The 12,897-nt window shown below is 39.0% G+C and overlaps 2 protein-coding genes across 6 annotated transcripts in view; one reads left to right on the forward strand and one right to left on the reverse strand.

The window, feature by feature from the left end:
* LOC119719210 (5'-AMP-activated protein kinase subunit gamma-1-like) overlaps positions 1–3,366 on the forward strand; it is a 49,605-nt gene extending 46,239 nt beyond the window's left edge. For 4 of the 5 annotated variants that reach the window (XM_038188578.1, XM_038188579.1, XM_038188577.1 and 1 more), the window contains 2 exons: positions 918–1,011; positions 1,356–3,366. In XM_038188578.1, the coding sequence (XP_038044506.1) occupies positions 918–1,011; positions 1,356–1,405 (144 nt within the window). In that variant the 3' untranslated portion in view covers positions 1,406–3,366. The remainder of the gene's footprint in view (positions 1–917; positions 1,012–1,355) is intronic. The other variant, XR_005269886.1, reaches the window with a different exon arrangement.
* Positions 3,367–5,164: 1,798 nt separating this feature from the next.
* LOC119719213 (cullin-2-like) overlaps positions 5,165–12,897 on the reverse strand; it is a gene marked incomplete at its 5' end in the record, with an annotated part of 48,968 nt that continues 41,235 nt past the window's right edge. Inside the window, 3 exon segments of the mRNA XM_038188583.1 lie at positions 5,165–6,532; positions 8,281–8,397; positions 10,924–11,025. Coding sequence (XP_038044511.1) covers positions 6,404–6,532; positions 8,281–8,397; positions 10,924–11,025 — 348 coding nt within the window.

Raw genomic sequence — 12,897 nt, forward strand, 5'->3', positions numbered from 1 at the left:
ACATCCAGATGGGTGTGTGGGTGTGTGTTCACTCGTGGTACCCCATGACTACCCATACATCCAGATGGGTGTGTGGGTGTGTGTTCACTCGTGGTACCCCATGTATACCTGTACATCCAGATGGGTGTGTGGGTGTGTGTTCACTCGTGGTACCCCATGACTACCCATACATCCAGATGGGTGTGTGGGTGTGTGTTCACTCGTGGTACCCCATGACTACCCATACATCCAGATGGGTGTGTGGGTGTGTGTTCACTCGTGGTACCCCATGTATACCCGTACATCCAGATGGGTGTGTGGGTGTGTGTTCACTCGTGGTACCCCATGACTACCCATACATCCAGATGGGTGTGTGGGTGTGTTCCTGCATGGCATTACGCCTGAGGACAGACAACAAAAGGAGCACAAAGGGGCCATTGATCCTCGAAGGAAGGTGCCTATTGTCCTCGAACGCAGGTTTGTGTGCTTAGTCTATGGGAGAGTGTTATATTACAGGGACAAAGGAAAACACAAAGCCAATCCTCGGAAGCATAGCAAAAAACGACTGTGTGTGTTCACTCGTGGTACCCCATGACTACCCATACATCCAGATGGGTGTGTGGGTGTGTGTTCACTCGTGGTACCCCATGACTACCCATACATCCAGATGGGTGTGTGGGCGTGCGTTCACAAGTTGTTGACAAGTTGATCGTCTACAAAGTGGGCACCAGGCGACCAAGCCCAAAGCCTCATGTCTAGTGAACATAAAAAGTGTTTCAGGGTGCTATTCATTTCTTTTCACGGGCAGCATGGTGAGCCTCCTATCTCATAAAGGGAACACTCTTAGATGTAAACATGCATTGATTCAAGCCGGGAAATAATTGAGATTCAAGTTGTTTGTTCCTCTCAAAAAGTGTCTTTTCTTTGTCTTGATGAAGGTTCATCGTCTGGTAGTAGTTGATGGTGAGAACCATGTTGTAGGAGTTGTATCGCTGTCTGATTTGCTCAACTTTCTTGTGCTTCGGCCAGCAGGTCAGTACTAACATTACGACTTAAAACAAACAGGATTCTCAGTGGGTCAGTTTAATCCAACATCTTTATGTTATTGAATCTTTGCAAAAATAAGGGTATTGAAACTGGTCAAAATACGAGTCAGAAATGACTAGATATTCAGTTTTTGTGAGTTCCAACAATAGAAGTTCAAGCCTGGTTTTATTATTGTTTAAAGTTGAACCCGGTATTAATGATACTACTTTTGCAAATGTAGCCAAATGTTTAAATGTGGAAGTTGTTGATCATTTTGAAAATGTGTTATTTGTAGAATTTTGTTGTAATGTATAATTAATGTTGTACAAACGCTCTTTTTTATTCTGCAGGAATAACAAGCAGGAAATCAAGTGCTAATTCACCAGAAACTGACAAATGAATTGATGCGAGTGCAAGAACTTAAAGAGCACGACAGTGGCAAACACAGCCTGTCACATTGAACATATGGAATAATGTGTAGGAAAAAGGAAAGGGGTCTCTGTATGGCTTACTGCTTATGAAGTATACATGTAGTAATATCATGTATCATGTAGTTTTGGTTAAAAGTGAGGTGCTTTTATCATAAGCCATGCTACAGTTCTTCCAAATAATTGACACTTCTTGAGCATTTCAGATGTTGGTGGCAGTGTGAAGAGCTGAATTGCTTGCAGATTTCACATCCACATTGTTCCGGGGGACTTGTGTATTTTTTTTGCCTGGGTAATTTTGTGGGTCCCTTTTATATGGATTACATTATACAAATGAGATGTGTGGGAAATCTCCCTCTCAAGATTTGTGTTACAGATTACCTGGTATAAAGCTATATGAAGCCAGTATGAACGATAAACAGTTGCGGTGTGGGATTTACAAGTGATGTTGTAAGAAAAAATTTATATTATTATTACATATTTTAGGTAAATACATGTACCTTGTACAAATACCATAATAACATGTGACATATGACAAAAGCATTTGTGTGTGTAAATATAAAAAGGTTTTGGAAGCAAAGTACAGCAAATAGTGAAGATTCAGGATAGTTACTCCAGCTGCCTAACCAAGACAGACAACTCATGACAAGTATGTACATTTAGTCTCCCCTGCATGATATACATTTAGGTGGAATAAATCTTATATGGAACTCGATTCTTGTTGGTAAAATTAATGTTTAATTATTTAATAGTATTAATTGTAAAACAATTTATTTGAAAGTCATTGTGCAGGTTGGAAGAGTGTTATGATTGCATTTCAACTTGAGAAAAATCATGTTGTCAATCCATTGTTGGGGAGAAGAGCTCCAGGCTGTACCCTTGACACCACATGTAAAAAACTATTCAGTGCGGCCTTCTAATATCCAAGTATTTTGGATATGTCAAGGATCCAATAACCAGGCACCAGGAAAGAGAGCATCTAGTGGTAATATAATGCCCCGAGCCATGGGGACCAGATGAGGTCATTAATACATGGAGGTCATAGTGATGTACAGTAGCAGAGAATGTTTCATCAACAAAAGGACGGGAGGAACAATACCAATATATATGGTCTCATAAAGCAGTTCCAAAAAGTTAAAGAGTGGGGAGAACATTTCTGTAACAGCTGAAAAAAGTAACAATATGACTGACTTAAAAAAGTACTGTGAATAATGCATTGCAAGACAGCATGCAGGTTATGCGACATGATGGATACCGAGACAATCTGTCCCAATAACCACAATATGTTTTTTCTTCTGAATTTAATGGAAGTAAAGTAGACCAATTTTGGGCAGCGGCGGCAGAACGGTTTTCAAACTGGGGGCATCACCAAAAAGGGGCACTTGCTCAGTAAAAGGCATCTTCTGTCGTTGCAGCAGCCTATCAAGCATTTTTCTGTGTGGCACATCCGTGCTGAAATGTCACATTTTTTTTCACCGGAAAATCAAATGATTGGGGGGGGGGGGAGTATTTAAGTTTGTAAGCATGACACTGCTTATTTTCAGCATTTACTGTGTTCCAATGTGACACAATTTCTGTAAGTATTGGGTACATGCAAGTCTTCAAATTTCCATTCATAATTTTGCCTGTAGAGATTGCTGTTGATTGCAAAATAAAATGTCCAATAATTCCATTGTCTTTGCATCCAGTGTTGCTCTTTAAATTGTCCACTTTTTCCTTTCAAAGATTGTTAGAGAATTTTTTTTAAATATCCAATTTTTGAAAATGTTCATAATAGCTATCAACTGTTAATATAAAACTGTAATCCAATATGCTCTAGAACGAATAAGATACATATTTGTAGATAGCAAAGTCGGAACATTATTCAAAGTTATTAAAATTGTTACAATGTTGGAAAATAAATTGTGAGCATCAGTCACAAAGTACAAGTCTTTGATTAGACTCCTGTCTTTGTTCTGCCACATTCTAAAAGTTTCCCTGGCCTGCTTTTATAGCTCAGTGTCCCCTAACACCTATCTTGCAATTAAGCTGTGGTTCATCATAGTCCGGAGTTCCACATTGCATAAGTACAACTTGTAGGTCATTAGCTGTACCGGTATGTGTACTTGGGGGGAAAAAAATTAATTGGTTATTTCATTTTTATCATTTGGACACTTACAAAAGAAATTTAAAATATATATAATATTGCAGATTGGTCACATAACCTGCTACAATAAAGGATCTTATTTCTAAGCAACCTGTTAAATTAATTGATTCAACATCAGAGCTACATGTATGTAGCACGTGCACAGGACCACAGGTGCTTGCATACTGACAGGGCTTTTACAGCTCGGCTAATGTTACATTTTAAAACTGTTTTAGTGCTCAGTGGCTGTGAACAAATTTTAAATATGAAATGAAATGGCAAATAACAGACATCTAAAATTTGTTTGTATTTTATACAAGATTGTTTGTACAATATTTATTCCTTTATTACTGTATAACAATAGACAACATACATTGTTGTATAATGACATCATGGCATTTTGTGAAAAGGCAAAGAATGGAGAACTTGCCTGTCAACAAAATATATGAATTAAAACTAATCACGCTGTTCCTCTTAAAATAGTAGGGATTACAAAAATCAATTTCCCCACTATGCTAATATGTTGTCATTTCATGACTGAGATTATCAAAGGTAGAAAAAGGAACCAGAAACAGACGAGTCCCCTTCTCATTTCATAGTTCCTAATTAACCAAGATTTAATTTGCATCCCAATGACTATCTGGCTTTACTTGCTAATTTAATGATACGCCCCCACCCCCCAAAAAGCAATAATAATATAATCAAAATAGTCATAATAGAATAATAACAATAAATAAAATCACAATTTACCCTTCCTTCAACTAAAACGTGATGATTTCTGACATGTTCTTTAAAAAGATGAGGATACAAAGTAGATTTGGCTTTTATATGCTTCCAACCTCCAATCACAAAACAACAGATGAAAACAAAATCACACTATTAAGCTCAACGGTGTTCGGATCATGGATTAGTTTTACGTTTTTCCCCCCATTTTTTAAATTTTGGCTTATAATCCATGAGGAAAAATTTGAACAGTTATATTCTGATGATAAATCTTTGTAAAACAACTTATTTCCCCAAATGATATCTAAAATTAAAACCTGACACTGCAATGTCATTTCTTGGTATGTGCCATCACTGAAAACATATCTCTAGAGTCTTAAAGAGGTTGTGGAATGCTCGAAGACATTTCCGTCATTTTTTGGGTATACGTAGCCTTTTGAGAGCTGTTTTTCAAGTCCTGTCATGCCTGTTTTGACCCGAACGTGCAATTCGTGTAAAAGTCGTTGCGGGCAGCAAACAAAACACAGTGAATCGTGACGTAATAAACAGGACTCCCAATGCAGAGTAGCATAAACGAGTCCTGTTTATTACGTCACGATTTACTGTGTTTTGTTTGCTGCCCGCAACGTCGACTTTTACACAAATTGCACGTTCGGGTCGAAACAGGACCTGAAAAATAGCTCTCAAAAGTACCCTTTGTACTCATTTCATGACAGAAACAATAGTCGTTTTTATTTCATCACACCTTAGGCTAAATATACCCCAAAAATGATGGAAATGTCTTCGAGCATTCCACAACCTCTTTAAAGCAGATGATTGGGAATTTAAGAAAAGCTTGATGATAATTTGGACCCTAAACAACCCCCCACTCCAACAGTAAGTGTTTGAAACACAAACTTACACAGAAGCAGATAAAATAATTGACTATGATTTCCACCTTTGTGATGATTTACAAAATTAAGCAATAAATAACCTTTGTTTAGTATTTATGACAGCCAGCCAGCCAGGCTATTCCTATAGACCTTGTGCATTGCAGGTTCCTCACAGGGTGCTGATTGTTATTTTAATTTAGAAACAATGAATTTAAAATAGGTTATTCACACCTACATAGCGATACAAAACCACTGCCCTCTAATACCGCCTAAACGCATAAGGTCGATCGATTGAGATGCTATCACATGAGATCAACTTATTTCTCCTAAATATTGATGGGTTTTGAAATTCGAAATGAGGTTTTCACAATTGGTTTAGGACCTGTTTTTGCATGAATTTGTATACATGACTCATATTCAAGAACCTATCTTGACAGTGGATAAAATGTACCGAGCAAGAATGTCAGATATAACCTTCACATACATGTCAGAATAAGTTTTGAATTGTTTTAAGAAAAAAACTATAAAAGACCAGTATAACAGGATTTTGACCTGTTTGAGGCATCTGTAAAAATGGCCGTGTGGGTGCAATCTTGATCAATACCCACAGATTCACATGACCCAAAGATTTATCAATCATGCATATCCACCCCTACAAACCATAAGACAATACTTCCAGCATACAGGAACTATTCATGATCTTAAACTTATCTGCATTCATCTCAGCCAAATTGACATTTTGCTATTTATTATAACAAAAATTACCAAAAAATCAAAAACTACAAATAGGGTCACTTGTAAGAATAGTACATTTGCTTTCCAATGAGGCACTGCATGGACTCACCCAAATCACAGTATTAAAAGACTAAACATTGGACATCTTCCCCATTTTCCCACATGCGTTTTTAAACTGTTTGTTGATGGGAAGCTTGAAGGTGGTCATGTTTCAGAGGATACAACCTTTTGGCTCATACAGGTACCACATAGGCCCCGTATTGGTTTGGAATGCTCCATTTCATACACACCCACACTATGGACATGTAGTCACTTCTCAATTCATGACAAAAAAAACAGATTAGTGCAGAATTTTAAATATACCTTAACAGGACAGCTCTCTTCAAGTCCTGATTGTATCAAATATTCAAAATGATAAACATTTCGGTCAGTTTGTTTTGCAATTAGAGTTCAGTTATTTTTTATAGAACTGACAAGAATAGGTTTGTCTGAAGCATGTCTACGGCATAATGCATCTATGCAATGTATGCATACTCATCAGCAGACGCTGTACGTTCCAAGTACTGCTTGTCTATAAGGATTTCTGTACACTTCTTAATCATGCTGACACTGGGTGAAAAGCGTGCCTTGGCCTGACTTATCACCTGCAACAAAGATACAACCAAAACAATTGTTGGTTACCAAGGAGTATTTCCAATGTGAATGAATTTCTATAAAGCGGTTACTGAGAACAGATACAGAAATACAAGCAATTTACATGTCATTTAAATAGTGAACATCAATCAATCAATCAATCAGAAGTCTGTGTGCAAAGAAATGGTGGCCAGGTCGAAGACTGAATCGTGCATGCATGAAGTGCAAACGTTGCATTCCCTCATGACGAGTACCATTAGGCTTAATCATTGACTTGTAAGGTCATGTTGTTGTTAATGTTTTGAGGAAGGCGCAACTTGAGTCCAAACTTGGTGGGCCTGTGGAGGACTAAGGGTTAATCCAATTTTCTTGAAAATTTGTGAGCAACAAAGCACATGCCTAAACTCCCCTACCACGGTGTTTGATTATGTTTTAACCATTTCACTCTTGTGCGCAAGCCAATTCAAATCTGGTGAAAGTAAATAGCTAGTGTTCACTCATGCGGAACAGCTGAAGATTGACATGGTGGCAATTGAAGCGTAAGACCTTGGTCCATCAATATTTAGTGACAGATTTTTGAAAAATTATAAAACATCCTTTTTTTATACATTTCTCTAAGTGTATACTTTTTTTTGATACAGCCTGTAGAGTGCGTTCGATTCCTTCCCCCACGCTTATTCGTGCAAGCGCGACAACGTTCGTTTGACCTCTCACGTGACTTCTGCGCCGCTTACTCAAGCCTGGCCCAAGTAACCGACTTGCCGGGCCGGTTAGTTGGGTATCCCATAAGGCCATGCAATAAACATGGCTGCCAACGTGACATCCAACGGGCGCCTCAGGCCGTGTGCTTCCAGAGCTACAGCTACGTCTATAGTCAGCCCGTCCCTGCGTATTTTCAATGGGCGTGGACCTAGACCTAGCTCTAGACAGTTGATTCGGATATGCAGCCTCAGTGTCATGTCAAAGTTCATCTTTCCAGCTCTTGCACGAAACTTTAACCAAAACTATTTGCTTATTTAGCTCCACTGCACATGCTCCACTGCGCATGTCTGTCATCACGCGAGGAGCCAGACGCGAGTAAGCTGGGGGAAGTAATCGAACGCACTCAAGGTATCAGTGGCAAGCTGAATCATCCTTTAATATGAAACCACTTTGACAGTGTTCAAGTTTTTAACTTTCACATACAAACCCATTATTTTCTGTTTACCGTTTTGTTTTACTCCCTCTTTATCAAGTAACAAGATAAGAAGCAGGAACGACTTTGAATAAGTTGCACATGAACATGAGGAATGATTGTTGTAAACCAAGATTTAACAATGCTGCTATTACTGATATCTTCTTCTGTTTCTTGGTTTTGTAGCACTCCTACAGTGTAGAACGTTGAGTTGTGATGGATCATTTCATGAGTCAACTTAGCAGAAGTTTTCAAGCTATTCTTATGCAACAGAAGTCCACTTTGTTATCCCAAGCAATTGTCTCTCACATCCCTTAACACTTTTAAGTAACAATTTCGATAAAAACATTTATCTGCTCAACCACTCAAGCTCATGTGATTTTTCAAGGTGCAACCAAATTTCTTCAATATAAGTGATTTACTTCCGACTTCTTGCATAGTTGCATTAAACATAGTATTTTCATGTACACATTTGTATCACAATCGCATTGAAGTCCATTCACACCCCACCTAAATTGTGTTTATTTTTTCCCTAACTGGAGTATTTCTTGCCATGTCACCGCCTGATAGAGCGATCAAACTTACCTCTTGAATAAGTATATTATGTTTCAGCTGCTTCCTGGCTTTCATGATCCGTACAATAGCAGCCTGTATGTACAGCTTACGATCCTCATCTACAGCTACATGGGTCTGTTCAACTTCCTACAATGACAAGAAATAGTTAAGACATTCACTTTTGTTTTTCTTTTTGTAATACCTCAAACACAGATTCTGTCTCTAAGACCTTGACACATGGTATATGCCATTAGTACAATTATACCATGCACAGCCAAAAACAAAGATTACACCACGGCAGCCTTGCTCAGAAAAGAACTTTATATGTAGCAACTAATGTAGACAACAGAAGTCTGTGTGCACATATGGGTGTGTAATGTGATGAGATGGTGCCAGAATGTCATCAGGGGATAGTTTGGAAAAGTACAAGTAAAATACACTCAAACTGAAATAGAAATATATTTGTATAGAATTTTGGTTCAACTATTCAGGTATCTCCCCAGGCGTAGCCAGGAATTTTAACAGAGCAGAGGTGGGCCAAGTCTGACCGGCCTTTTCAAACCCCAACCGACATCTCTTAACTTTTGTATATGCGAACACACAGAGTGCGAAGCCCTAACGGCATGGGTTCCGGGGCCCGCTTAAGGGCCCAGGAAATTTTAGATTCTAGATGCTCTGTGGTGCAATCTGAGGCATTTCCTGGCCACTTTCTTCTGACTCTTTAAATCAAATTTGCTCTTGTTTATTTATTGATGTTAACCAGTCAAGAATCTGTGTGACAAAAAAGTACGAGCCCAAACTTGATAAAAATGTAGAAACTTTGATTTTAAGAACCATACCATACTTTCGTACCATACTGTCAATGGGGGCGCTGTTCAAATCCGACGATTATTAAGTCCGAAATTTCTGACTTATGAGGCGTCAGACCTATGAGGCGTCAAACTTATGATATGGCCCTGGAGCGGGGGGAGGGGGGGGGGGAGGGGGGGTTGCATTTTTTTCATGAATTTCTATGGGAAAAAAAAAAACATTTGACAGAGCTGGGGGGTGTTTGACCCCCCCCCCCTCTGGATCCGCGCCTGAACAACTACATGCAAGTGTACATCGTGTCAACACTTGCGCGCACCCATTCACGGATTCCAACTTCTAACGGAAATTTCCAAAAATGCATCACTTGATGGTCAGTCATATTATTAGACATGACCAACCATTCTTTTCAGAATTTATCACTTGTCATTGAAATTATGAATACCATTTTCCAGTTCAACTGGACCCCAGTAATTTCACTGCCTTATACCCTATAGACGCGTCTGACACATTATCACTGTACACTCATGAGGCCCCCTTCAATGGAAAAAGCATTAAGTATGCTATTGTATAAAGCAACTGCTCTGTGATGGATTACCTAAACAATAGCTAGCACATGCCTCCGCTATTGAAATGACAGTTGAGAAGCAGATTGTGCTTTATCAGCAAAGTGAACTCATTTTGAGTTGTTTCAACAATAACAAAGTCAGGCCATTCCTTTTCAATTCTCTGCCTCTCATCTTTTGTGGCCCTTGACCTAAGATCAGTCTGTCAGCCAAAATTGAAAATCTGGGGGAAAAGCAATTTGCATGTTGCACCTGTGTAGAAAGCCAAATAGACTGCACCAAAAAGCGTATTGAGCACTTTTGTCTCTTATTTTGTTTACTGTTTACACCCTAACCAGATTATTTTTTCCTTCAGGTACTCGTTTACAAATTACTTACATGTACTATGTCTTCTCAGACAATGAAAAAGAAAGGTTTTAAATGTTGTTTGTGTGGAAGTTTCAAAATGAAAAGCAGGCAACAAAACATATTGCACTTTTCTGACACTCGCGAATGTTCCAGTTTACAATATTTAGCCAAGCTCAATGTACACATGTGCATCTGGATGTGGTAGTGTTATTATGCAGATAAACAATCTGAACAGCACATTTACAGGCAGTGGTGTAACTAGGGTTGGGCTTCTAGGTGGGCACATGCAGGTGCACCAATTATTCAAGGAGGGTCACTGAAGGTAATTCATACACAATTTTTGCGTGCAATTCAAGATTTCAAATGGGGCGAGGGGCACGGTGGGGAGGGGCATGTGCCCCCCACCCAGGTGCGGTTCTAGAGCCAATATTTTGGGGGGCTAGCAGGGCAGATCCAGAATTTTTTTCAGGGAGGCGTGCTGAAATGTAGACCGGTTATTTTCTTCGGACACTTAGGCCTCCGAAAATTAATGGGGGGGGGGGGGGGGGGGGCTCGTGCCGTATTTTCAATGGGGAGCGGCAATTAAATCCTACAATCAGGCACACTATATTAACTACAAATGCACCCTTGTCACAACTTTTTTTTTATGAGGGGGACCGTTCGTATGTACGTCACGTCCTTCTTTTTGCTAATGCAATTTTTTTTTATGGAATTTTTTTTTGGGGGGGGGGGGCTAAAGGCCTCCCAGCCCCCCCCCCCACACCCCCGTAGAACTGTCACTGCCCCCACCCCCCAATGCGCAAACCCCACATGCCCCATCAAATGTTTAAGACCGGCCACGTGACAGGCTCTCGCTAATAGGAATGGGTAAATTGCCTTAGGTATTTATGAATGGAGATTAATTATATACAGGAAAACTAGGAGATACGGTGGTGTGTGGTGAGGCACCTACCTGTGGCGTGTCTTTCTGGACAGCTGTAGTTATCTTGAACTTTGTTCTCTTATTACTGTAGTTCATGTTTAATACATAGCTGGCACTGGTATCAAGGTCATCCTGGCAAATAGATCACAATATATTAAATTTGCATATTAGTCAGTGGTTACCAACTCCCCCAACTAATCCTGATAGGATAATAAATAATATCAAACATATCTACAGATGACAAAACTAAACAAAATGAAACATAAAACAGAATTCTTGTGTGTTCAGTTTGAGGCATATCCAATGATGCTTTGGCCATCTTTGGCCTTTCCTTGTTATGGTATCATTGCATTGATTGTTGGATGATTACATGATGTAATACCTTCGGCAGTGTGCAATGAAATGTGCAGAACATTTTGAAAATGTAAAAATATTTTTTATAAATAATACCAATCACATAACTTGGAGTTACATGTATAGGCTGTAAATATTTAACAAAACCTACATCAAGATGATGTAATGGGTTACATTTACACTTTTTACACTTTTCCAAAGATTTCTAATTGTTAAACAATCAAGTTTCAGGTTTCCTGCTCTTTTCAAGTAAATGAATTCTTCATATTTGCATAATGCTTTGTGCCAGATTTTTTTTTTCTGAAATGAACCTTTCAATTCAATTCAATTCAATTCAATTTATTAATACCTGTCGCGTAAAAAAACATCAAAATTGTTTTCCAGTGTGCATTGTACATGTACAATAAGACCACAGATTTTTTGAATGTAAAATACATAAATTTGATGTAAAAAAAAAGGTACCATAAGATATAACACAATGACAGAGACAACATTTACAGACAAAAATTACAAGGTTTTCATCCAGTAAATAACAACATAGTAAAAGACACAATTAAAAAGAGTCCTTCACAAAAAAAACGTGAGTGGATGCCAGCATACCAGGGAAAAAGGACAAGACAAAAAACAGGGGATTATCTTTTGAATTGAGTTTTGAATAGATGGCATGCATTTGGCAAGAATGACATTCTGAAGCACTTAGTGCGGGTTGGTGGAGGGCGAATTCTTCCTGATTTGTTGACAACCACTGAAGAATGGAGCGGATGGGTAGGATCTTGCATTATGTCTTGTAGCTTAGAGATAATTGCAGATTCAAACATACAATGTAAATCCTTAATATCCAAACCACATAGACCATCCAACGAAAGTGCCAATGTGTGATGAAACACAAAACCAGATTTGAGTTCCATTATAACCAGATATATGGTAGGATCATTGACAGGTATTATAACATTATCAATTTGTTGAATTTTTGTAAACTTATTTGCATTTCATAACAAATCAACTGTAACAGCCTTTATAAGATGGAATTTTGCGTCGGGGTGATATAAATCAAATTAGGTTTTGCCCTTCACCAACATTTTTTAAACACTGTATACTCAGTGTGTTACCTCCCGAGTGAAAGTTGGAAAAAATCACTCGGGTGGGACTCGAACCCACGACCTCCTGCTTTCTAGTGCAGATGTCTTACCACTCGACCACCGAGCTAACGGGATCGGGTGGCCGGTTCGAATCTGATGTACATAGCAGCGGGTACCGCATAAACTATTATAAGATGGAATTTTGCATCGGGGTGATATAAATCAAATTAGGTTTTGCCCTTCACCGACGTTTTTTAAACACTGTATACTCAGTGTGTTACCTCCCGAGTGAAAGTTGGAAAAAATCACTCGGGTGGGACTCGAACCCACGACCTCCTGCTTTCTAGTGCAGAAGTCTTACCACTCGACCACCGAGCTAACGGGATCGGGTGGCCGGTTCGAATCTGATGTACATAGCAGCGGGTACCGCATAAACTATTATAAGATGGAATTTTGCGTCGGGGTGATATAAATCAAATTAGGTTTTGCCCTTCACCGACGTTTTTTAAACACTGTATACTCAGTGTTTTTAAACACTGTATACTCAGTGTTTATGCGGTACCCGCTGCTA

Source organism: Patiria miniata, unplaced genomic scaffold (assembly GCF_015706575.1).
Source record: "Patiria miniata isolate m_02_andy unplaced genomic scaffold, ASM1570657v1 HiC_scaffold_8, whole genome shotgun sequence".
NCBI classification, from domain to species: Eukaryota; Metazoa; Echinodermata; class Asteroidea; order Valvatida; family Asterinidae; genus Patiria; species Patiria miniata.